The sequence below is a fragment of the Pseudophryne corroboree genome, chromosome 1 (genome assembly GCF_028390025.1).
Source record: "Pseudophryne corroboree isolate aPseCor3 chromosome 1, aPseCor3.hap2, whole genome shotgun sequence".
NCBI lineage: Eukaryota > Metazoa > Chordata > Amphibia > Anura > Myobatrachidae > Pseudophryne > Pseudophryne corroboree.
This window is the reverse complement of record NC_086444.1, coordinates 1,125,122,119-1,125,148,693: the sequence shown is the minus strand read 5'-3', so window position 1 is coordinate 1,125,148,693 and position 26,575 is coordinate 1,125,122,119. Positions and strand designations below refer to the sequence as shown.

The 26,575-nt window shown below is 43.4% G+C and overlaps 1 protein-coding gene across 5 annotated transcripts in view; it reads right to left on the bottom strand.

Annotated features, from left to right (window-relative positions):
* The window catches only part of CLNK (cytokine dependent hematopoietic cell linker), a 411,995-nt gene that overhangs the window by 45,634 nt on the left and 339,786 nt on the right, over nt 1-26,575 (bottom strand). For 3 of the 5 annotated variants that reach the window (XM_063923023.1, XM_063923052.1, XM_063923041.1), the window contains one exon: nt 14,855-15,069. In XM_063923023.1, the coding sequence (XP_063779093.1) occupies nt 14,938-15,069 (132 nt within the window). In that variant the 3' untranslated portion in view covers nt 14,855-14,937. Of the gene's footprint in view, nt 1-14,854; nt 15,070-26,575 lie in introns of those variants that run through there. The other 2 variants (XM_063923032.1, XR_010177777.1) reach the window with 2 other exon arrangements.

Below are 26,575 nucleotides of genomic sequence, written 5' to 3'. Positions count from 1 at the left end.
AACCACTTTCTTGTCGCGATGCAATTTGTAGCTCACATTCTCTTTCAGCTACTCTGTTTGCATAACTCGTGTCTGCCATAGAACTCTCCCTCTGCACCAGGTGTGCAGCACTGGCAAGCTCTCTCTCTCTCTCCTCCCATGCACTGAAACACTTTCTCCCTGTCCAGCACGCAGCTCCAACAGTTTCCAGGAACATGGGGATAAGATCCACATTTGAGGGAGCCACAGCAGGCCTCGTATCGATAACAGAGTCCACATCAGAATCCATTGTCGCACTATTACTACCCGCAGTACGTAATAGTCCAGTACGCAATACCTCTCCTACTGCCTCAGCAGCACAGGCCGATGCACTATTCCCACGCACAGGTTTGCAGCCATCATGATGCTCTGTATCTTTCCCATACTTCATATCCTTTGGCAAATATTCATCCAAGGCCATATGCACAGACCTCGCGTCGATAACAGAGTCCACATCAGAAATCAGCATGGCACCATTACTACCCGCAGTACGTAACAGTCCAGTATGCAATACATCCCCTACTGTCTCGGCAGCACAGGCCGATGCACTATTCCCACGCACAGGTTTGCCATCATCCTTCATCAGATGCTTAGACTTAGTCATCTTTGATCTCATCTTCACCAAAATAAAATAATAGAAAAGAAAAACGAGAGAAGGGGAGGGGAACAGAGACTGCGTTCACGGTATATAATTTCTAACTATTGTCTTTTGTAAGCCCGAGTTCTGACTCTGGTGAAGTGGAATTACTCCCACTCACTCAAGTTCTTGTAAAAAGTGATTTATCAATCCCACACGCTGCCAGCCACTTGTCACGGACCCCGGCCGCCCCACTCTCCGGATACACCAATCTGAGAGTTGCACCAGCGCCGTGCAAATCTCTGCTTCCACCAGCAAAGACTTTTCAACGTATTACGGACGTTGCAGGTGTCTTTAGCTTCACCTGTAATCGCCAATCTCAATATCTCATGAAAACAATAGGTAACGTACTTCACTTGGCTTGACTTGGGTTCAAGAACACAGCAGTCAGATCTAATTATATGTTTTATAATTAAGAAATATCTTCGGGTTTACAAGGGTAAAAAGATTACAAAGAATATAAGGAGTTTATAAAAGATATACAGGTTGCTAGCAGTCTCAATAAACAAAAAGAGAATAATTTCAGAAGCCTAACTTACTCAACCTCAGTTAGCCTTCTGTGTGGAGGGATCTCACAATGTAAGATATATGGTGCATTCCCAGCTCCTGGCTGCTTCCCTCAGAGAATGAACAACACAGTATGTGTGTGAGGGGCAGATATAGCCCCCTCATAGCTGCAGGCCCCCCCACCCTTTCTTTAACTCTTTCAATGCTGTGTACCTGAGCAGCAAGAAACCAGATTTCATTTGGTTTCACTTTCAACAACTGTCTTCCTTTTAAGTTTCAAGAGGTCAGGTTTCTTGGCATGGCCTGGCTTTATGTAATGTCGTTTGTAGCTTCTTAGATAAGGTAAGAGCCATAAACTAACCTCTGACTTTCCCACTATACATCAGTGTCCTCTACTCCCATATCCATGTAGTTATGGGTTCATTTAAAGGACAGGTTGGAAACCAATTTGTGTCGCAGACTCCATTACGATATACACGTAGACGTTACATACAAGTCTTATATCGCTGGATACAAATTAATGTCCCATTTGCCACACTACCATTTTCTACATAGATTCCTAAACGGAAATACTCTGGACCAGCGTTCAAATCCTTTAGACCTCAGTCCTTTCGAGGCCATTCTAGAGGAACAACCATACACCGTAGACGTGGTAGAGGACGTGGTTTTCGACAAACCACTAACCATCGTCAGGACATTAAGACCGCCAACAAGCCAGTGGCATGACGGGCTTCCAAGCCATCTTGGATCTTCAGTTGTGGGAGCACGTTTTCAGACATTTCACTTGGCGTGGTTTCAGACATCCACAGATGGGTGGATCCGCAATTTAGTGTTTGAATGTTACAAAATAGAGTTCGATTGTCTTCCACCAATGTGATTTTTCAAGACAGGTCTACTTGTGTCAGAAGACAAAAAGGCGGTTCTGCAGACCGCAGTTCAGTCTCTCGTAGATTCAGTAGTTTTGATTCTGGTTTGAGTTCACCAACAGGGTCAAGGTTATTATTCCAGTCTTTTTGTAGTACCAAAGCCGGAAGGCTTTGTCAGACCGATATTGAACTTAAAGGGAATCAATCAGTACGTCACTTACTACAGATTCAAGATGGAATCCCTGCGGTCAGTTATTGCAGGTTTAGAGCCACAGGAATTCATGATTTCGCTGGATCTCAAGGATGCGTACTTACACATTCCAATTTGGCCACCGCATCAGGTGTACTTGAAGGTTTGCAGTACAACAAAACCATTATCAATTTCAGGCACTACCGTTTGGCCTCTCATCAGCGCCTCGGGTGTTCACAAAGGGGATGTCTGTGATGATAGCTCATCTCAGATCCCTGGGAGTGATAATAGTTCTGTACTTAGACCATCTGCTCATCAAAGCTCGGTTTCAACAGATACTCCTTCAACATGTCTTACTAATGTACAATGTACTAGTTCAGCATGGTTGGATTGTCAACTTCAAAAAATCATGCCTGATTCCGTCTCAAAGACTTCAATTCCTAGGAATGATTCTCGATATGGTGGATCAACAAATTTACCTGCCATAACAGAAAGCACAAAGTATTCATCATCTGGTACAGTTAGTGCTCAAACCACGAATAGTTTCGGTGCATTTGTGCATTCCACTGTTCGGAAAGATGGTGGCGTCTTTCGAAGCACTCCAGTTCTGAAGATTTCACTCACGTCCTTTTCAAATGGATCTTCTCGCACAGTGGACAGGCTCGCATCTTCAAATCCATCAGTTGGTGCGGTTGTCTCCAAGAGCCAGAGTATCACTACTCTGGTGGCTCCAAGTACACGATCTCACCGCAGGAAACTGGTTTGGAGTCTGGAATTGGATAATTCTTACGACGGACGCAAGTCTCAGAGGTTGGGGAGCAGTAGTCCTAAATTGTCAGCTTCAGGGTCTCTGGTCAGACTGAGAAAGATTACTGTCAATAAATGTCCTGGAACTCAGGGCAATTTACAACACGCTGCAAAGGGCAGTGCACATGCTCCAGTCTCTGACTGTCCAGGTTCAGTCAGACAACGCGATGGCAGTCGCATACATCAACAAACAAGGAGGAACTCAAAGTCGCATGGCCATGTGGGAAGTTACGCAAATCCTGAATTGGGCTGAGCATCACCAAGTGATATTGTCGGCAGTGTTCATTCCAGGAGTGGACAACTGGGAGGCGGATTATCTCAGCCATCAGGATTTTCATCCAGGAGAATGGGCATTAAATCCAGTGGTGTTCCATATGTTGGTCCAGCGGTGGGGTTACCAAAAGGTGAATTTAATGGCATCTCGCCAAAATCATCAAACACCCCAGTATGTGTCCAGATCAAGAGATCCAAAGGCAGTGACAGTGGATGCTCTCAAAATCCCGTGGTCTTGTGTATCTGTTTCCACCGTTTCCACTGCTTCCTCGGTTGCTAAAGCGGATCAAACGAGAGTCCACAACAGTCATACTAGTGGCGCCTCATTGGCCTCGGAGAGCGTGGTTCTCGGATCTCCGCGATCTACTCGCAGATGATCCGCGGACGTTCCTGCCAGGTCCAGACCTGCTACAACAGGGTCCGTTCCTGTACCCCGATTTAGTGCGACTGCATTTGACAGGGTGGCTGTTGAAACTGCTCATAATAATAATAATAATAATAATAATAATAATAATAATAATTTTATTTATATAGCACTCTTTCTCCAACAGGACTAAAGGTGCTTTACAGACATCAAAAACAATGCACATAATACAGAAGATCTAAGTAATACAGCAAAAGATAAGCCACACAGACATAAAAGAAAACCTTAAGCACACAGAAGCATAATGCATGATTGGTGTAGGCATTTTGGGTAATAACTTCCAAGGGTTGTGTATTCCACCCTCACAAGGTACCAGGTGCAGCAGCCATCTTGGGTGCACAGCGTAGGATTACCCAGGGTGGAATAGTCTCGCCCTAGAAGAGATGACACAAAATGGGGGTGATTTCAGAGTCCTAAAGTTCAGAGTAGGGTTCCCACAAAACCACCAGGTCTGTGTATTTTTCATCATATCCACAAGTGTACCAGATGAGACTTCAAAAGTTACACTGTGGTAGGTGAGCGATACAAGGGCCCAGTGCATATATGGGAAAACTGACACTTGTGTAGTAGTATGATGTACCCTGTATATAGGGCACAATGGCAGGATGTGCAATCATTGGAGGTGGAAGAGAAATAAAAAAATCAGGGAAGAAAAAAAAACAATTGCAGGTAACCAGTGGCAGAAGGGAAATTGGGATATGGGCAGTACGGATGGTGTAATGGTTAGCATTACTGCCTCACAGCACTGAGGTCATGGGTTTAATTCCCACCATGGCCCTAACTGTGCAGAGTTTGTATATTCTCCCCGTACTTGTGTGGGTTTCCTCCGGGTACTCCGGTTTCCTCCCACAATCCAAAAATATACTGGTAGGTTAATTGGCTCCCAACAAAATTAACCCTAGCGTGAATGTGTGTGTGTGTACATGTGGTAGGGAATATAGATTGTAAGCTCCATTGGGGCAGGGACTGATGTGAATGGGCAAAATATTCTCTGTAAAGCGCTGCGGAACATGTGTGAGCTATATAAATAACTGGTAATAAATAATAATAAATAACATTATTTTACTAAGAATATAGTATGGGTGGGTATGAGAATGTGGGGAGCACACTCAGGACCAATGGAGATGTCCCTGCTGAGCCTGGTCCTGGTGCTATCGCCCCACAGTTCCCTGCTCATCTTGAGGGTTAGGCCCAGGGGCAGACTTGATGTTCTCAACTGAAGAGGTGGTAAGCTCTTGAGACGAGAGGGCATTCCAGAATCTGTAATACCAACTATGTTACGTGCTAGGAAGCCAGTTACAGCAGCTCATTATCACAGGATTTGGCGTGCTTATATAGGGTGGTGTGAAGCTCGGAAGTTTCTGACATCATCTTTCAAGTTATCCCATCTTTTGCTATTTTTACAGACTGGGTTAGATGGAGGACTACGTTGATCTACACTATAGGTGCAGGTTTCTGCCTTGTCAATTTACTTTCAAAGGCGTTTGGCCCTTTTACCAACAGTTCACACTTTACTGCAAGGTGTCCTTAGTGTTCAACCTTCATTCATACTACCTGCAGCTCCATGGGACTTGAATCTGGTTTTAGATTTTTTACAGTCTTCAATTTTTGAACCCTTACAACAAGTGGATGTTAAGTTTCTCACTTGGAAAACTATTTTTCTCCTAGCCTTTGCTTCAGCAAGGCGTGTTTCAGAATTGGGTGCCTTGTCATGCAAGCCACCGTATCTGGTGTTTCATGATGATAGAGCGGAACTTCGGACGAATCCCGCTTTTCTACCAAAGGTAGTATCTTCTTTTCACATCAATCAACCAATTGTAGTTCCTGTGTTATCAGAAGTTGCAGGAACTCCAGCTACTTTGGATGTAGTACGCGCGCTCCACGTTTATGTAGCCGGAACATCTACAGTACGTAAAACACATTGTACATTGGAGGTCATTCCGAGTTGGTCGCTCGGTAAAAATCTTCGCATCGCAGCGATTTTCCGCTTAATGCGACTGCGCCAAGTAATTTTGCTATGCACTTAGGAATTTTACTCACGGCATTTTCATCGTTCTGGCGATCGTAATGTGATTGACAGGAAATGGGTGTTACTGGGCGGAAACAGGCCGTTTTATGGGCGTGTGGGAAAAAACGTTACCGTTTCCGGAAAAAACGCAGGAGTGGCTGGAGAAACGGAGGAGTGTCTGGGCGAACGCTGGGTGTGTTTGTGACGTCAAACCAGGAACGACAAGCCGTGAAATGATCGCAGATGCCGAGTAAGTCTGAAGCTACTCAGAAACTGCTACGAGGTGTGTAATCGCAATATTGCGAATACGTCGTTCGCAATTTTAAGATGCTAAGATTCACTCCCAGTAGGCGGCGGCTTAGCGCGAGCAACTCTGCTAAAATCGCCTTGCGAGCGAACAACTCGGAATGACCTCCATTGTTTGTTCTCTATGATGCAGTCAAGATAGGTTGGCCAGCTTCCACGCAAACCTTGGCCAGATGGATTAGGCTGACCATTTATTGGGTTTACCTTCATGCTAGGCTACAACCACCTGCATCAGTTTCAGCGCATTCCACATGTTCTGTGGGAACGTCATGGGCAGCAGGTCGTGGAGCTTCTACAACGTAACTTTGCTGTGCGGCTACATGGTCATCAGTGCACACGTTTGTGCGCTTTTACAAGTTTGATACGTTTGCGGCATCAGCTTCTAGCTTTGGCCGTCTAGTGTTACAGGTGCCAAACAGCTCTCCCGCTCAATGGGGAAACTTTGGTACATCCCAAGAGTATTCCAGTGTGCGCCTAGTGGATGAAAAAGAAAATAGGATTTTGGTACTTACCAGACAAATCCTTTTCTTTGAATCCATCGGGGCAACTGGATGCCCGCCCAGAGCAGTTTCACCTGGTTTGTGGTAGGTTCAGTAAATCTTATGGTAACACATTCTCACTGACTTGTTCAAATGTTAAGGTGATTGTTATCTATTGGCGTGTCAACTTCTAGTTGTCTGTTATGTGTCAACTTCATTGTTGACCGTTATGTTATAATGTTATATGTAATTCTCCATTGTTCATCCTCTCTATCGCTCCTGTTCGGCTCAGTAAAAAAACACCTTTGGGAGTATGGAGGGGGTGGAGCGTTACTAATTTAAATATTTAAATGTGCCTGTCCCTGCTAACGCCCCGTCAATATCCCAAGAGTACTCCAGTGACCCCTATGGATTCAAAGAAAAGGATTTATCTGGTAAGTACTAAAATCCTATTTTTTACGAAGAGTAAATCTAAAAAGTAAAAGGAACATAACCAATGTATGAGCCAGTAGGAACACAATTAGCAATGTAACATTAACAAAACACAATGTGAAACCATAGATATAGAAAACTAGCATCCAGAAATGTTCTGCAGAAAAATCAATCTATGTATTTTGCAATTATTGTATATAAAGAAGAAAAAGGAAAGTAATAAAGATGAGAATAATAAAGAATGTATGAAGTGATTAGTCGGTGTAGGGAGTGCAAATTTAAGGCATTTATAAATACACTGCTCAAAAAAATAAAGGGAACACTAAAATAACACATCCTAGATCTGAATGAATGAAATATTCTTATTAAATACTTTGTTCTTTACATAGTTGAATGTGCTGACAACAAAATCACACAAAAATTATCAATGGAAATCAAATTTATTAACCCATGGAGGTCTGGATTTGGAGTCATCCTCAATATTAAAGTGGAAAAACACCCTACAGGCTGATCCAACTTTGATGTAATGTCCTTAAAACAAGTCAAAATGAGGCTCAGTAGTGTGTGTGGCCTCCACGTGCCTGTATGACCTCCCTACAATGCCTGGGCATGCTCCTGATGAGGTGGCGGATGGTCTCCTGAGGGATCTCCTCCCAGACCTGGACTAAAGCATCCGCCAACTCCTGGACAGTCTGTATTGCAACGTGGCATTGGTGGATGGAGCGAGACATGATGTCCTGAGGGATCTCCTCCCAGACCTGGACTAAAGCATCCGCCAACTCCTGGACAGTCTGTGGTGCAACGTGGCATTGGTGGATGGAGCGAGACATGATGTCCCAGATGTGCTTAATTGGATTCAGGTCTGGGGAACAGGCGGGCCAGTCCATAGCATCAATGCCTTCATATTGCAGGAACTGCTGACACACTCCAGCCACATGAGGTCTATCATTGTCTTGCATTAGGAGGAACCAAGGGCCAACCGCACTAGCATATGGTCTCACAAGGGGTCTGAGGATCTCATCTCAGTACCTTATGGCAGTCAGGCTACCTTTGGCGAGCACATGGAGGGCTGTGCGGCCCCCCAAAGAAAATGCCACCCCACACCATTGCTGACCCACTGCCAAACCGGTCATGCTGGAGGATGTTGCAGGCAGCAGAACATTCTCCTTGGCGTCTCCAGACTCTGTCACGTTTGTCACATGTTGTCAGTGAGAACCTGCTTTCATCTGTGAAGAGCACAGGGCGCCAGTGGTGTTCTCTGGCAAATGCCAAACGTCCTGCACGGTGTTGGGCTGTAAGCACAACCCCCAGCTGTGGACGTCGGGCCCTCATACCACCCTCATGGAGTCTGTTTCTGATCGGTTGAGTAGACACATTCACATTTGTGGCTTGCTACAGGTCATTTTGCAGGGCTCTGGCAGTGCTCCTCCTGTTCCTCCTTGCACAAAGGCGGAGGTAGCGGTCCTGCTGCTGGGTTGTTGCCCTCCTATGGCCTCCTCCACATCTCCTGATGTACTGGCCTGTCTCCTGGTAGCGCCTCCATGCTCTGAACACTACGCTGACAGACACAGCAAACCACCTTGCCACAGCTCGCATTGATGTGCGATCCTGGATGAGCTGCACTACCTGAGCCACTTGTGTGGGTTGTAGGAATATCATACAGGCATGTGGAGACCACACACACTACTGAGCCTCATTTTGACTTGTTTTAAGGACATTACATCAAAATTGGATCAGCTTGCAGTGCGTTTTTCCACTTTAATATTGAGGGTAACTCCAAATCCAGACCTCCATGGGTTAATAAATTTGATTTCCATTGATAATTTTTGTGTGATTTTGTTGTCAGCACATTCAACTATGTAAAGAACAAAGTATTTAATAAGAATATTTCATTCATTCAGATCTAGGATGTGTTATTTTAGTGTTCCCTTTATTTTTTTGAGCAGTGTATATCACAAAGCAAGTGTCATGGCTAAACAGAACATTTAGTTATAAGGTACAAGGGTGGACAAAAGCTTACAATAGGCGTAGGGATATAAGGGTGTGGGGCTCTAGCAAGAGTACCTATGGCTGAAGTATCACAGCTGGTGGAAGAGATAAAAGTTGGTTCACTCCGAAACAGTCATAAAAAAAAGAAAGTTATGGTAAAACGAACCTTCATTAACTTTTTCTTCGAGGTCCGTGGGATCCACAGAGTTAATCTTAGGTATGCAGGTGGAGCGCAGGACTGGCACCGAACAGCTAAGCTTGTGAGCCTCCTAGGATACACTGTGCTGCTCTGCCCTCATACCCTGCTCCCATGCTCAGGCACTTCAGTTTTAGTTAACAAGCCCAAAGCAAGAGCTGGAAAGAAGGAAGAATTGTAAACACAAAATCACACTCATAGAGAAGAGAAGAGAACTGGTTACTGTAAAGACAACCCTTTGGACCTAGGTGCATCAGGATGGGTGCCCTGTGGATCCCATGGACCTCGAAGAAAAAGTTAATGAAGGTAAGGTTAACCATAACTCTTTTGGGGTCCATGGTCTCCACAGGGTTAACCTTGGGATTTCCCAAAGCAGTTGTAATAGGGAGGGAACGCTTCTAAGCTGAAAGGAGGACATTGCGGCCAAAGGTTGCATCCTGAGAGGCAAACGTATCAAAGGCATATAACATAAGAAATGTGTGGGCAGAAGACCACGTAGCAGTCTTGCATAATTATTCAGATGCTTCACAGTGTGCTGCCCACAGAGGACCCACAGAGGACCCACAGAGTGAGTAAAGTGAGCAGAAACTGTACTTGGAACAGGAAGATAAGCTAGTATGTAAACCTGCGAGATGGTCATGCAGAGCCAATGGGCCAATGTTTGTTTATTGGTGCGCCAGCCCCGCTTTTGGAATCCATAGAAATCCCTTTTCCGGACAGAATTAGTGTGGTTCAGGTGAATCCTGAGAGCATGGATTACAACGAACGAGGCTTCCTCCACTTTGGAGGAATACTGAACAGAATCCAAAGCAGCTTCACCAATGTAATAGGCTAAATCGCTGACATTGGAAATAATGGACAATTGTTCCGTGGTAGGCTCAGATGTGAAACTCTGTTCAAGGTTGTCAGCCCAAGTTTATATGGGTTTAGCCACCCAGGCTGTAGCCATAATTGGTCTGTCTGTGGCCCCTGGAAGGGAGTACAAAGATTCAAGACACATATCCAATTGTCTATCCGGCAGTTCCTTAAGAGTGGGCGTTCCTTAAATGTGTCACATAAGCATCCACCAGAGGTGGGGTTTCCCATTTTGCACAATTGGTTTCAGGCAACGGGTAAAAGGAGCTGAGCCTTTTAGGAATCATACATTTCTTAGTAGTAGTTTTCCAAGCCTCATCCTAGCTTCTGAGAAGTGATCAGTGTGGAAACACCACTAACTGTACCTTCTGCCGCTAGCGCGGAAGATCCTTAGACAGAAGGGCTGGTCCAGCATCTTCTAATTGAAGAAAAAATGTAACTGCCCTAATCAATCCAGCCATATGAAATTTGGGATTTACCTCATCGTCCCCTGAGGGGGATTCTGCATCAGAAATCTCCACCTGATCTGCAGGAGCAGATTATTCTTCCGAATCAAATAGTTGTGTAGACTGTGAGGAAGGCACAACACAATGGTTGCAGTAGGTACTTGCATTGCCACTTGGCCCTGTACTAAATGCTGACATGCAGCAGAGGAAGCAGCCAAACTCTGCATCGAGCTGGATAATGAGTCCAACCATGGAGGTTGGGCTGCAATTGTCTGATAAACAGGCTGTAGTGGCTGCTGGAATCCCATAGAGAGCTATGGGGGACTGTATTGGCTGTTGTAGACCCATAGGGGGAGCCACAGGTGAGGTAGCAATAATGTCAGCAATCTTTGCCAGTATATTAGAAAAAGAAGCCCATGGAGACTCTTGTGCTAGAACTGGGGCTGCTGAGGTGCTTGGAGGCACGAGACAAGCTGTGCACTGACCATCTTGTGATAAATCCTGTGGTTTAAACCTCCATGATACAGGTACCATAAGCTACCAAAGTAGGAGCCCCAGTCTGCTTAGCTTTGCTTTTGCTATACATGACTGAGAAGTGTACACACACAATATGGTCATGTGTTAAGTGTACCTGGAGCAGTATATGACAATGAGCCCTCACAAAAACAATGTAATGCGTGGCAGAGTAAACCCAAAACACACCAGTATTTAAGGGTCACTGAAGAAAAGGAAAAGTACAGGGACGGCAATATACTATACAAAGTAGAAAACAGAACAGTTCAAACAGCAGCACTAGCATCAGTCACATACAATTCAGAAATACAAGCTTAACTGCAGTGGCCACCGATATCAACTATACAGCTATGTGGAAAAGGTTGGAAGGATGCAGCGCTGTATACAACCTGTGATGAGGTGAAGTATACAGGGAGACACAGCCCTACACTCCTGAGACCTGCAGAGCATCAGCTATGGCTGGCCAGCGTCCTCTGTGAAGGAGGGTGACAGGAGTAGCCCAGGGTGGGAAGACCGCAGTGGAACTGGGGAAGCCCTGACTTCCACTATGCTGACTTCCACCGGTTGGCCTGTACTAGGTCCCCAGCACCAGTGTACATTAAGCCCTGGTGGTCTAGAGCGGCCGCGGAGGCACTTCATAGTCCGGGAGCACATCAGTGCCGCCGTTCCATTTACCAGGATTGGTGGCATAAGGACTCGCAGTGTGTGGGTCCTGGAAGCGGGAACCCACCTTATCTGTCCCTTGTCTGGTGCAGTCCCTTGGGTGTCCCTTGTGTCTCCTGTGCTAGTAGAATTGAGCCAGGGGTTCCGCTGATATCACAGACCCACTCATGTCGCGGCACAGAGGGGGTGTAGGAGCATCAATGATGGCGTCCCTAGTACTGACAGATGCTGAATGCTCAGAAAAGAAAAAGTTAAAAAGTTTTGGCTGCATGCTGCAGCCCCTGTTCAGTGGTGACCAGCTCCTGCTGTCACTGTAAGAAACAAGTGCCTGAGCATGGGTTTGGGTATGAAGGGAGAGGAGCCCAGTGCATCCTGGGAGGCTCACAAGCTTAGCTGTTCAGTGCCAGTTCTGGTCCCCATCAGCATACCCAAGGTTAAACCTGTGAAGACAATGGACCCCGATGAAGAAAAGGGGATTGTGTCTGCACCAGAAACTTCTCCCAAGTCCCAGTCAGCCAATGGTGGCTTCAGTGAAAAGTAGGATTTATAATTATTTATATTAATCTCTTTGTGTCATTGATGACCTTTAATAGGAAAAATTCAGGGTTGGTGGTGCTCCCTAGACTCCGATATGAAACTTCTGTGTTTATGAACAAAAAGAAGGCTTTATAGGGGCACACTTTTTAAATAGTTTGGTTTTATGACCTTTAGCTAAAACTTATTTTAATAATAATTCATTAAAGGTAAAAGGAGCGACAGTTTGTTTAAATAGTATTACATGTCCTAGACCATATTAAGGAAAGAGAAGGAGGTAAGGCGAAAAAAGAATCAATTTACCCTTCCCCTTTTCAATTCAAATATATATATATATATATATAAAGAAATATACAACATTCCTTTTTATGTAGTGTCTTTTTTTTATTTTTTATTATTATTTTTATTACCACCAGTTATTTATAGAGCGCGCACACACATTCCACTGTTCTTTACAGAGAATATTTGGCCATTCACATCAGTCCCTGCCCCAGTGGAGTTTACAATCTATATTCCCTACCATATGTACAAGCACACACATTCACGCTAGGGTTAATTTTGTTGGAAGCTAATTAACCTACCAGTACATTTTTGGATTGTTGGCGGAAATCAGAGTACCCAGAGGAAAGCCATGCAAGTAAAGGGAGAATATACAAACTACACACAGGGCCATGGAGGGAATCGAAGCCACAAGTTGTCTCTCGCTCTCTCTATATATAGATAGATTGTGGCTTCGATTCCCTCTATGGCCCTATATGTATATATGTGTGTGTATATATATATATATATATATATATATATATATATATATATATAGAGAGAGAGAGAGAGAGAGAGAGAGAGAGAGAGAGAGAGAGAGAGAGAGAGAGAGAGAGAGAGTGTGTAACTTTTTTACACTAGTTAATGTAGATATCTACAAAACATTATATTGGATACAATTTTTTGTTGTAAAGGGTGAGCATTAACTAATTTACGTAATCTTAATCCTGAAAGAAGCTTGAGAAATAAAATACAAATTAAGATTTTTGTTATAGATGTGTTTAATAAAAATTAATTTATAGACCTACTGTATTTGGGTAAATTTCCATTAAATTTTTTTCTATTGATAACATTTTGCACAAAGGTTGACATGTTTTCTGTTGGCACAAACGTTATTTAATCTTAACGCTGCATTTGTTATCACTCTAGCCTCCTCATGGGCTCCATTGCTCTCACTGTGCTGGAAAATGAGTTTTCTATGGCTCAGCAAGTTTTCCTCAGTAGTATATAAAAAACCTGGTGAGAATTAACGGACTAGCAGAAAGAGCTTCCAAATTTAAGCAGCAAAAAAAAACAAAATAAAACTTGGTAACATTTGTATTTAAATATCCTGTTTTCAATGTTATTGGTATTATTCATAAATAATGTAGACTAGCCAAATTTAAAGTAAATATATTTTATTATTGATTATAAGTACACAGAAGAATTCACTTAAAAAGGCATTCACAAATTATTATTTTTTAGGTGAACTGCGTTATTGTGGTTTTTAATGTCCTTTCATCATGCTGACTGAAATGGTCTAAATATTACTTTTGATGTTTGAAGAAAAATTGGACATTAATAACAGCAATTGTTACTTAACTTCACTTTTGTGAATTTGGTCTCTAAAATGTCTTACTATTTTGACTAGTGTCAGGACAACTTTTGATATTGTTCATCTTCTTTTTCCACTTTGATGTGGGCATGGATAGAGCAATATATAGTAATCACAGTGTTAAACAGCACAAAGTAATTCATGAGAATTGTGTGTTTGGATTTAATTAAAACCCCCTTTATTCCCCAGAGAAGTCAGTCATAATAATTGCAGGAGGAGAAACTGGGCAAACTAGGATGACTAATTAATCTACAAAGTTTCAGCTAATAATTGCAAACCAGATGATCATAAAATACAAGTTTTCTGCAGCTATAGCGATACCGCAGATGACCTGAGGATGGCTGTGTTTGTGGGAACTCAGACGCAGAAACACTGGAAGAAATGGGGATATACATTCATGCAAAAATTCAGAACCCTTTAATGTGGCCTAGAGAGATACGTCATTAACAATTAAAGTACTGTATAGTTTTTCTTTGGTTTGGAGATGTGCTTCCCCATAAACTACTGAGCAAAGACTGATTAACACTTCAAAAGAATCTTATCCTCATGTAGTCTTCACCTCACGCCTACTGTATGTATGAAATGAACCAGGAGTTTGCATTTCAATCCCACAAAGATCTAGCATTTCAGATAGTATCATTGCTGATAAGAGAGCAGTACTCTTGAAAGCTTGCAATTTAAATGCGTTTGGTTAGTTAATTATTATCGCTTAAATTCCAAAACTATTTTTATGCACTTCTCATTCAACAAATACAAATTGTATTTATTTATAGTGAGTGACTTGTGGTGCTTGTGTCTGCAACAAAAATATTGTTTGGATCAATTTATAAAATTATAGTCATCCAGAATCGAACACTTCTAGAAAACTGGGCTTTAAAAGCAAAATGTTTTAATTGTCTAAAATTTGTTTCCATTTCACATTTCTATACATTTAGAAAAGCTAAAGTAATAATACATGTTGACATATTGTCTAAACCGTAAAAAATATATTGTCTGAAAATAAATACATTAAATGCAACAGTGGCCAAACTACAATTCTCAATAACCGTGAAGTAACTATTAAAAATCAAGACACTCATTCTACTTATGCATTATATTTATTCGATTTAATTGATTTAACATTATTAATTGTATATTCATTTGAAGAGTCTGTGATGACTTCTAGTTAGTCAGAATAGGTGGTCGAGTTAGAAAACATTGCTGACCTTGAAAATGTCTTCTGCTTTTTCCATCAACAAGAAACAGGGGTAATTCCTTATGGAATTTAATCATTTCCTCCACAGAACTGAATTTCTGGAAAAAAAAAAAATGAATTAATCTGTATCTGTAAAATATAAACATATTTTAATACAATTTTAATAAGGACCTATTACTATTTTGTCTTCCTAGCTGTTAATGTCTATTGGGTATGTTGGCACTATAATCCTTGTACTCAACCGCTAATGTCTGCATAAATATTTAAAGAAAAGTGATCATTGCAATTCTTATATGTATCTTTTTTTTTAATCTGAAGGTTACAATTTGTTGTTCATTTTCTATAATGCTCTGTGTTTTTATTTTTTATTAACATGTTTATTTAGTTGCAGTGTTATCCACAGAATGTTAGCATCAAGAATTGAAATATAAATCTACTTCTATTGAACAAGCTACAGTATGGTGGCATGGAATCTCAAATATCTGAAATTCCTTCACTCTAATCATTTTGTATTTTAGCGTAACTTTCCTATATAAAGAGCCTTGGCTTTAGTGACATTAAATTAGTTTACTGATATACTAGCAACATACAGACATAGGGACCGACTCTTCCCGTCAGTGAGTTTTTACAAATGTCCTAAAAACTCCTTCCCCTTGTGCATCTGTGCAGCTGAATGTTCAAGGACTGAGGATCCCACTTTTAGCTCCTGTGCATGATGTAATGCTGATTGGTATGTTCTAATACACCACTATTGGGCGTGACATTGTAAATTGGACCAGACCTGTGGCAGGTGCAGTTTTTCCTTCTGGTATGGCCTCCTATGCTTGTGGCTGCATATCTGTGAATGCAGCCATTTGCATTGACATGCCTGCTTTACTCCCATAATAAGGCCCACTGAACAGTCCAGTTGTGCTGGCATTAGTAGCCACCTACCAGTCACAGCCCAGGATCCCCCATCACTTTTCTGCCACCTGATACCATCTGAGTGATCACAACATTCTGTGTAACACATGAGTTAAGGGTGTTTTTCATAATTTTTTGCACATGTGCAGTTGCAAATAATCATTCAACTACATGTAACTACATGTAAATGGACATTGGTATTCTGTGCAGCTCTGAACCATGCCCATAAAGTACTTAATGTAAACTATTGAAATAGTAGAAGAATGTATGTGAGCGCTGAGTTAAACTGCTAATTTTTGTTTACTTTGTAAGATTTTTAGATATAAAATGTCATGTTCCTGTAGATGGCAGGTGGGGGTCAACTGCCCATTCTCTGTAATGTAATATAAACATTTTAGCCAGTAGTACAATAATAGGATTTTAATTACATACCGGTAAATCCTTTTTTAGTAGTCCGTAGAGGATACTGGGGTTCCATTTAGTACCATGGGTATAGATGGGTCCACTAGGAGTCATGGGCACTTTAAGAATTTGATAGTGTGGGCTGGCTCCTCCCTCTATGCCCCTCCTACCAGACTCAGTCTAGGAAACTGTGCCTGAGGATACGGACGTACTTTGAGAGAAGGATAGATAAAGATAGTGGTGAGATTCCGATCCAGCACACACATACAGAGGAAAGCTATGCTAACCCAACTTTAAACAGGAGCAGCAACAGCTGAACCAACAATACTTAACCAAGTAACAGTGCAGGAAGAATGAAGCACCAGGCAGGCGCCCAGTATCCTCTACGGACTACGAGAAAAGGATTTACCGGTAGGTAATTAAAATCCTATTTTCTCTTACATCCTAGAGGATACTGGGGTCCATTTAGTATAATGGGGATGTACCAAAGCTCTGAAACTGGGTGGGAGAGTGCTGAGGTTCCTGCAGAACTGATTGACCAAAACTGAAAGTCCTCAGAGGCCAAAGTATCGAACTTGTAGAACTTAGCAAACATGTTCGAACCAGACCAAGCAGCCGCTCGGCAGAGCTGTAAAGCCGAGACACCCCGGGCATCCACCCAGGAAGAACCCACTGACCTAGTAGAGTGGGCCTGTACAGATTTTGGAACTGGCAACCCTCCCATGGAATAAGCATGCTGGATAGTGAGCCTGATCCAGCATGCAATTGTCTGCTTTGAAGCAGGCCACCCAATTTTATTGAGATCATATAGAATGAACAGCGAGTCGGATTTCCTGTGACGAGCTGTCCTCTTTACGTACACCTTCAAAGCCCTCACAACATCCAAAGATTTTGAAGTAGCGGAAGTGGCGGTGATAACCGGAATCACAATAGGTTGGTTGATGTGAAACGCAGACACCACTTTCGGAAGAAATTGCTGATGAGTTCTGAGTTCAGCTCTGTTCTCATGGAAATTTAAATAGGGGCTCTTGTGAGACAAAGCCCCCAGATCCGACACACATCTTGCTGAAGCCAAGGCCAACAGTGTGACGGACTTCCATGAAAGATATTTTACAGTACGTCCACCTCCTGTAATGGTTCAGAGCAGTCCGATTGGAGGAACTGCAGCACCAACTTGATATCCCAAGGTGCCGTGGGAAGCACAAAGGGAGGTTGGATGCGCAGAACACCTTTCAAAAACATCTGGACCTCAGGGAGAGAAGTCAATTGTTTCTGAAAGAAAATTGACAAGGCCGAAATATGGACTTTTATGGAGCCCAGACGTAGGCCAACATCCACACCCGACTGCAGAAAAAGCAGGAAACATCAGAATAAGCTCTGCTCTCACACCAAAAGACGTATTTCTTCCAAATATGGTGGTAATGTTTAGACGTTACCCCCTTCCTGGCTTCGATCATAATCAGGATAACTTTGTTAGGGATCCCTCTTCTGGCTATAATCAGTCATTCAACTTCCATGCCATCAAACGTAGCCACGGTAAGTCCTGATAGACGAACAGGCCCTGTTGCAGAAGATCCTCGCGAAGAGGTAGAGGCCACGGATCTTCGAGGAGCATCTCCAGAATATCCGCATACCAGGCCCTTCTTGGCCAGACCGCAGCAATGAGTATTGCTTGAACCTTTTCCCTTTTTATTCTTTTGAGAGTTCTTGGGATCAGAGGAAGTGGAGGAAACACGTACACTATCTGATAGACCCATGGAGCCATCAGACCATCTACCGCCACTGCCTGTGGGTCTATCAACCTGGAACAATACCGCTTGAGCTTCTTGTTGAGGCTAGAGGCCATCATCTCGATTTGTGGATATCCCCTTCGATGTGTCAAGCACCTGAACACTTCCGGGTGAAGGCCCCACTCCCCCAAGTGCAGGTCATGTCTGCTGAGGAAGTCTGCTTCCCAGTTGTCTACTCCTGGAATGAAGACCGCTGACAATGCCACAGTGTTTTTTTATGCCCAGAGAATTCTTGACACCTCTAACATTGCTGCTTTGTTTTTCGTTCCACCCTGTTGGTTTATGTACGTCACTGCCATTACATTGTCAGATTAGACTTGAATGGCCTGATCCTGAAGAAGATAAGAGGCCTGCAGAAGGGCATTGTATATGGCCCTGAGAACCAGAATGTTGATTGGAAGGATAATTTCCTGACTTGACCATCTTCCTTAAAACTGCACCCCCTGGGTGACTGCTCCTCAACCTCAGAGGCTTGCATCCATGGTTAACAGGATCCAGTCCTGAATTCCAAACCTCCAAAACTCGACGAGGTGTGAGGTCTATAGCCACCATAGAAGGGAGATCCTGGCTTTTGGCGACAGACGAATCCTCTGGTGCATGTGAAGATGTGATCCGGTCCATTTGTCCAATAGATCGAGCTGGAAGGGTCTTGCGTGAAACCTTCCGTATTGAAGCGCCTCGTAAGAAGCCACCATTTTCCCCAGAAGGCAAATGCATAGATGCACCGATATCCGGGTTGGCTTCAGGACATCCCGAACCATCGACTGGATTACCAATGCCTTTTCCAATGGAAAGGAACACTTTCTGCGACTATGTGTCCAGTATCATTCCCAGGAAAGGGAGCCACCATGTTGGCTCTAGGTGAGATTTTGGAAGGTTCAGAATCCACCCATGATCCTGGAAAAGTTTGGTTGAGAGGCCAATGCTGTCCACAACCTCTCCCTGGATGATGCCTTTATCAGAAGATCGTCAAGGTACGGAATTATGTTCACTCCTTGCTTGTGGAGTATAAACATCATCTCTGCCATAACTTTGGTGAACACCCTCGGTAAGATGGAGAGTCCAAATGGCAGGGCCTGGAACTGGTAGTGACAGTCCTGCAAATCGTATATAAGCCTGGTGAGGCGGCCAGATCAGAATGTGAAGGTACGCATCCTTGATATCCAGAGACTCAAGGAATTCCCCTTCCTCTAGACCTGAGATCACCGCTCTCAGAGACTCCATCTTGAACTTGAACACTCTTCAGAATAGGTTCAAGGACTTGAGGTTCAGAATTGGTCCGGTTTTGGTACTACAAACAAGTTGGAATAGTACCCCTTGTTGTGTAAATGAGGTGGAACTGGAACAATGACTTGAGTCTGTAACAGTTTTTGGATGGCCTTCTGTAAAGTTATACTTGCCTCTTGTGAAGCTGGTAAACCTGATTTGAAGAATTTGTGAGGTGGGAGCACTTGTAACTCCAGTCTGTAGCCCTGGGAAATAAGATCTTTTACCCAGGGATCCTGGCACGAATTTGACCAGATGTGACTGAAGAATTGTAGTTGTGCTCCCACCTGACAGACCTCCAGGCCTCGCGGTCCACAGTCATGCTGAAGGCTTTGAGGAAGCAGAACCTGAGCTCTTTTCGAAAGGACTGGCTGTCCGAAAGGACTGTAAATTTGAAGCTTAATAAGCTTTCCTGGCCGGGGGAGGTGTGGAACGAAGATACGTAGACCTACCCACAGTAGTTTTGGAGATCCATTTGTCTAGTTTGTCTCCATACAAGGCCTCTCCTGTGAATGGTAGGCATTCCACACCTTTCCTGGAGTCCCCATCAGCAGTCCACTGGCATAGCCACAAGCCCCTGTGTGCTGATATTGCCATAGCGGTGGTGCGTGTATTAAGCAAACCAATCTCTTTTATGGCTTCCACCATAAAGTTCGCAGAGTCCTGTATATGCTGCAGGAGTAAAACAACATCCCACTAGACAAGGAATCTAACCCCTCAATTAGGTTACCTGACTATTTAGCAATGACTTTTGTGATCCACGCACATGCAATAGTGGGTCTTTGGGCCACTCCAGCAGCTGTGTACAATGATTTGAGTGTAGTCTCAATTTTACGATCAGCCATATCTTTTAGGGAGGCTGCACCAGGGACAGGCAATACAATTTTATGTGACAGCCTAGAGACTGATGCATCCACTTTCGGTGGATTTTCCCATTTTTCCTATCCTCCAGAGGAAAAGGAAAAGATGAGAGAAACTTTTTAGGGATTTGAAATTTCTTATCAGGATTAACCCACGGTTCTTGAAATAGGGTATTTAATTCCTTTGACGCAGGAAGAAAGACGGAGGACTTATTTTTTTACATTAAAATAAGATTCCTCACACTCCTCTGACACCTTTTCATGAATTTGCAGAACATCTCTGATAGCCTCTATAAGAGCCTCTATTGCCTGTGACAGAGTAGCATCCCCCCTCTCCAAATCCACCTCACCCTCCTCCATGTCTGACCCATCAGCGTCAGAGTCAGACTGCATGATATGGGCCAGAGATCGTTTTTGCGGACAATTGGGTGGGGATTGAGATGCTGGTTTGGGGGCTGAGTCTCTATTAATAAACTCATCCACAGTCTGTCTTAAGTATTTCGTCTCTCATTGTGGGATAGCTTTGTAGAAATATTTGAGATCATTCCCTTAATGGAATTAACCCATTCCGGTTCAGCCCCGTGATGCTGGGAAGGTGCACTGCCCTGAGTACCCAGTAGTGAGCACCCTGGTGAAGATGAACACTCCGCTGTACAAGAAACTCACTCTTTGCCTGACAATGTAAATGTGACAGCACGCACACAGGAAAAGGTTAAGCACAATTAACCCACAAAGAGCCCTTCAGGGAGACACAGAGTAATTTGGAGCCAGCCCCCACTGCGCCCTTATCGCTAATGCCAAGCTTAGCCGGGTCACAGACTAAGTACCCTGATAGGGTACTTAGTACAGTAATAATCGCTTCCCCCCTGCTATGACCCCCTGGTACCGCTGGGGTAATGTGGAGTCACACTAGTCCCTGTCAGTCAGTATCTGTGTCCACTGCAGAGGGAAAATGGCGCTGGTAAGCTGCTGGATCCTCTCATAGTGGAGCCCTGCCCCTTCAATGGCGCGCAGTCTTCCTGCTTTTTTTATAATGGCTGTGGTAATCTATTGCTTAAAATGGAGAGAAAACCGTCTTAAGGCTGTTTTTGCCAGTGTAGGTACTGTGTACTGTGTCTGGAGACGCAATCCACCCCGGTTAGAAGCTGTGCATCTCCGTACCCTCATGCTGCCATAATGGGCTGTGACCTACTAGTCGGGACGCCGGCTTAGTACTCACCACTCTTCTTCTGCTCTGTTAGGGGTGGCGGCGTGCTGCGGAAATGTACGCTCGCCGTGGTGGGACTTGCGAATAGTTCCCTCAGGAGTTCAATGTCCTGTCAGCGGGGAACAGGACCATTAACCCTTCAAGAGGTTGGGCCTCCCCCCCCAAGTCCCACGAAGCAGGCAGGCTGGTGCCAATCAGCCCTGCCTGAAAAAACAAACATAAAAAAATGCAGAAAACTCTTCAGGAGCTTCCATAATCGTGACCGGCTCCTCCGGGCACATTTTCTAAACTGAGTCTGGTAGGAGGGGCATAGAGGGAGGAGCTAGCCAACATTATCAAATTCTTAAAGTGCCCATGGCTCCTAGTGGACCCGTCTATTCCCATGGTACTAAATGGAACCCCAGTATCCTCTAGGACGTAAGAGATATTAAAATGATTTTTTGTGATGAAGTGGAGACTGATAAAGAGTGATAAAGTAGCAGCCAGTCAGCTCCCAACTGTAATTTTTCAAGCACATCCTGTAACATGGCAGTTAGGAAGCTGATTGGCTGGTCATTTATCACTCTCTCAGTCTCCACTTTATCACTTTTTAAGGCTTAATACATTTGGGCCCTCTTATGATGCACACAAACAAGTAACATTCATGCATTTTAAAAAAAAATATCTAAACAAGTCTCCTGGTATAAGCAACAATATAAATCTTTTTATAGCATTAAAAAAGTGTCTTGTGGGGACAAAATAAAATCCCATGTGATCTAATCTAGATGAGTAGATTATCCCAAATTAGATTGCCTTGGTTGTAAAAAATTCAATGACCCTTGGTGTGTGTTTGCTTGTGATCTTACATTAGATTGGAAACTTCAGTGGGACATTGACTATTGTGTCTTGTTAAAGTAAAGTATATTATTTCTACTTGTTGTTCATATTATTCACTATAAGAGTGACAACAATCATAATGATAATAAAGTAAATGAAACAAATGGAGCCAAATGTAATAAGAGTGAGAGTTTCAGAAAGTGACAGATTTGGTAAGGTTTTTCAGGGTTTTTTTCAATGATTGCCACAATCATTTACACTGCAAAACCAGGTTGATCTTGTTGTGTAAATGATTGCCACTTTAAAAAAAACTGCAAAACCTTACCAAATCTCTCACTTTCTGAAACTCTCACTCTTTTACATTTGGCCCATAATCTTACATTGCACATACTGTGCAAAACCAAGTAGAAAGTGTTAAGGTTTTGTTGTTCAGATGAGATGTAACAAAATGTCATAATTATATGTATTTTTACATTTTTCATAGAGATTGATTATTCAGCAATGAAAGTATTTTTTGGAAGTTAAAAAATAAACTATTAAATATTATAAAACTGCCCGGTGCAGAAGCCTGAAACAAAATTAACATCAACAGACCTTTTATATTCCTTATATTAACCTGAACACCAAAGCTTTCATTCTCTTTGGCACATTCTAGTTTAGAGTTTGACTTGACATGTCTCCTCCTGTTTTTGCATTAAGTAAAATGAAAATAATACATTGCATAGCATTAGCTGCTACTTGAGATGCAACTACACAAAAAAAAAATGTAAAAGTGAATGTGGTTATAACTAGGTTTCATGAGAATAAAATGAGAGCTTGTTTTTTAATTTTGTTTTTTTCTCTTTTTTGTAGCTGTTAAGAGGTTTACTGTTTTATAGACTGTATTTAGGAAAAATATATTGATAAAAGTGCATGTTTTGCTTGTGTTGCTTAAATACTGATGTGTACGTCACATTTAACCTTTATTTTCTCCCCCATTACATACAAAATATTTTGGCATTACAAATTTAAATATTCTGTATTACTGTTTATTTTTTTATCAGTTTACAGATGTGTGTTAATGAGTATGTTCTGTCTGCTTCTCTATTGTAGTTATTATAGTTGTAAATACTATACATTTTTCCTTTATAGTAATGATATATAATGTGAAATGCATTCAAACTGATTCAATAGCCATCACGATTACTAAGGAGCCTGTTCTGCTCCTTTGAGAAGCCTATTCCTACTTTGCTCTTGTGAACTACAGGCAAAGTCAACACAATAATCCATCTCCTGGCTCTCCAGTGTTGAATCTAGCATTTTTAATTGATAGGCAACCCTCTACCCAACAGTACTGATTCAAAATACAGATCTGCCCTTATGCATCTATCCCTTCTGTGCCCAGGGCCGGCAACAGAAATCTTGGGGCCCGGTACACTGACATCTCTGTGCCCCCCCCCCCCGGCCCAACCCCCCTTGCCCCCAGCATGCCGACACCGATATGCCTGGGCCGCCTGCCGGCATTCTGGCAGCCGGGATCCCGGCGTCGGTATGCTGACAGCCAGGATTCCGGCCGCCGGGATCCTATCTACGTCCACTACCACAGCACAGACATTCTGCTCTCATCTGACATGCACATGCATGCATGCAGATGCATCCATATGTGCAGAATGCAGATGCATGCATAATGTGCAGAATGTGCAGAATGTGCCCGCCTGCATTCCGCCCCAAACCAATCCTAAAGCCCTATACATGATGCATGAAGTGATAAAAGCCTTACCAGCAGGCTGCAGCAGCAACACACTGACACTGACAGTGACACAGCCGCCGGCTCCGCGGCGCTCATTGACCAGGCTCGCCTCCCCAAGTCCCGCTGCAGTACTGTGTCCTGGGCCGCTCCTGTTTGGCGCTCCGTCCGGCTCCTCACTCACACAGCAGAGACAGGGAGGCCGCGTGCGGTGAGACACTGGAGGGGCGGTCCGGACGAGCTTCCTGCTGTGTGACTGGTGCGCGGTGCAACGTCAGTACACTGCACAGCACACGGCATGGCCGGGGACTGGCTGAACGGATGACAGGTGACCTGGGGGGGGGGGGGGGCTGGGGGCACTGAAGAGTGAACACAGGACTCCGGAGGGCTGGGGGGGCACGTGTGCTGAATTAAAAAAAAAAAACGCAACCACACAGCAGGCGGCCAGTGGCTGCCGCGATGCCGGGAGCAATATATAATTATTTACACTGCCTGGACCTTGGGGCCCCTCACAACGACGGGGCCCGGGATGGGTGTCCCCTTTGACCCTCTCTGTCGCCGGGCCTGTCTGTGCCATATAGTTAGAGATGACTGGTATGATTCCTATGTGGTATACTTTTCCTCAATTTTGATAAGTTTTTCTAAATTTTGCAGCTTGGTTCACAAATAGTGAACTATGTACTAATGATTAGTTTTTTTGTTGCAAAGGAATTGGCATAAGGTCACTGTGATGGGGATGTTACATTTACATGCAGAGCAGTAATATTAGAATTGTATCTTGTAACAGAATGTAAAGAAATGGTTTTATCTCACCTAGATGGATCAATGGCATGTGTCCTATACAGTATATGACCTTACGCATGCATACAGTAGATCTGGGAGAAGAATTGATGCCTTCAAAGTTATAGGTGGGGATAATGATCTTGCATCCAGACCCCGGGAATGAAATAGGAGAAAGAGATATTTATGTTCAGGGGATAGATAGTGATCACTTGTACCAGTCATAAATGTTTGCGGGATGGAAGACTGCAACATTCAGTCCTCAAACCAAACAGACCTGGTCACACTGAGCCAGAAATAATAAATTAGCACAACTTCCCCCTCCCCAATCTTTTTGTAAGACAGCTATGTGGAGGAAGCACGTTACCCCTGACATGTCCAGTGCCCAGCATTGAGCTAGTTAAAAAGCAGAAAGGTGGGAGGGAGGAGTGAAGCTGTAATAAGTACCAGTGTCCCTCAATGCTCAGAGCTCATTGTCTCTTAGGGATTCAGTTGCATACTGAGAGATGAGACTTGAAACTCCTTTGTGAAGTCCCTCACAAAAGCATCATCTAAGTACTTTAATGTAAGTGCTAGGGGGGTCATTCTGAGTTGATCACTCGCTAGCTATTTTTTGCAGCGCTGCGATCAGATAGTCGCCGCCTATAGGGGAGTGTATGTTTGCTTTGCATGTGTGCGATCACATGTGCTGCCGAGTGGTACAAAAAAGTTTTGTGCAGTTTCTGAGTAGCTCAGAACTTACTCAGCCGCTGCAATCACTTCAGCCTGTTCTTGCCCGGAATTGACGTCAGACCCCCACCCTGCAAACGCTTGGACACACCTGCGTTTTCCAAACACTCCCAGAAAATGGTCTGTTGACACCTACAAACGTCCGCTTTCTGTCAATCTCCTTGCGATCGGCTATGCGAATGGATTCTTCATAAAATCCATTGCTCAACAACAATCTGCTTTGTACCCGTATGATGCGCCTGTGCATCGTGGTGCATACGCATGCACAGTTCTGGCCAGATCGCAGTGCAGAGAAAAATCCTAGCGTGTGATCAGGTTTGAATGACCCCCTAGGTTCTCCATATTTTTTTCCTTTTTTTTTCATTTGAGATTTATATGAACTGTATTTCTGTTTATAATCATTTGTATACTGTTACCTTCGACAATTTTGTTTAAAATAAAAGGTAATTCTAGCATATTCTCCGTGTCCCTTGGTGAATCTGTGAGCCTGTGTCCCCCAAGCTATGTACCGAAGTTTAAGTGATGCAGATAGCGTCAAAGGACTGTCTGGTATCCATACATTGATGTTTTGGGGTTCCTCTGCTGGTGGCAGTAACCAGGTTTTCATTAACCACATGTGCTGAGGTAACCATAAGTCATTGGTGGTGATTTTCAGATTGAGGTGTCTGGGAAATCGGCCGGCGTGTCGTGACAGTCACAGATTAAGTATTGTGATGCATGGCAAGGGTCACTTCGTATCAAAACTGTATTGCCATCTTAAATGGACTGCTACTTTTTCCTTCAACTTTGCTATTTGTTTATTCATTGTGATACTTTTTCCTTAATTTTGTGTTTTAGTTCACAAATAGTGTACTAGTTGCTTAGGCCCTCTAAAGACTATTGAGGTCTCAACAAAATCACCATCAAGAATTGTTACCCATTGCCACTTATTACTGAGCTGTTTGACAAGTTGAGAGGGGGAAATTATTTTCACCAAGTTAGACCTCAGGGGTGCCTATATCCTTATCTGTATATTAGAAGGGTTTGAGTGGAAGATAGCATTCAACACTTGCGATGGGCACTACGAGTAGCTTGGAATGAATTTGGTCTGAGTAATGCCCCAGCATTGTTTCAGCGCTTCATTAA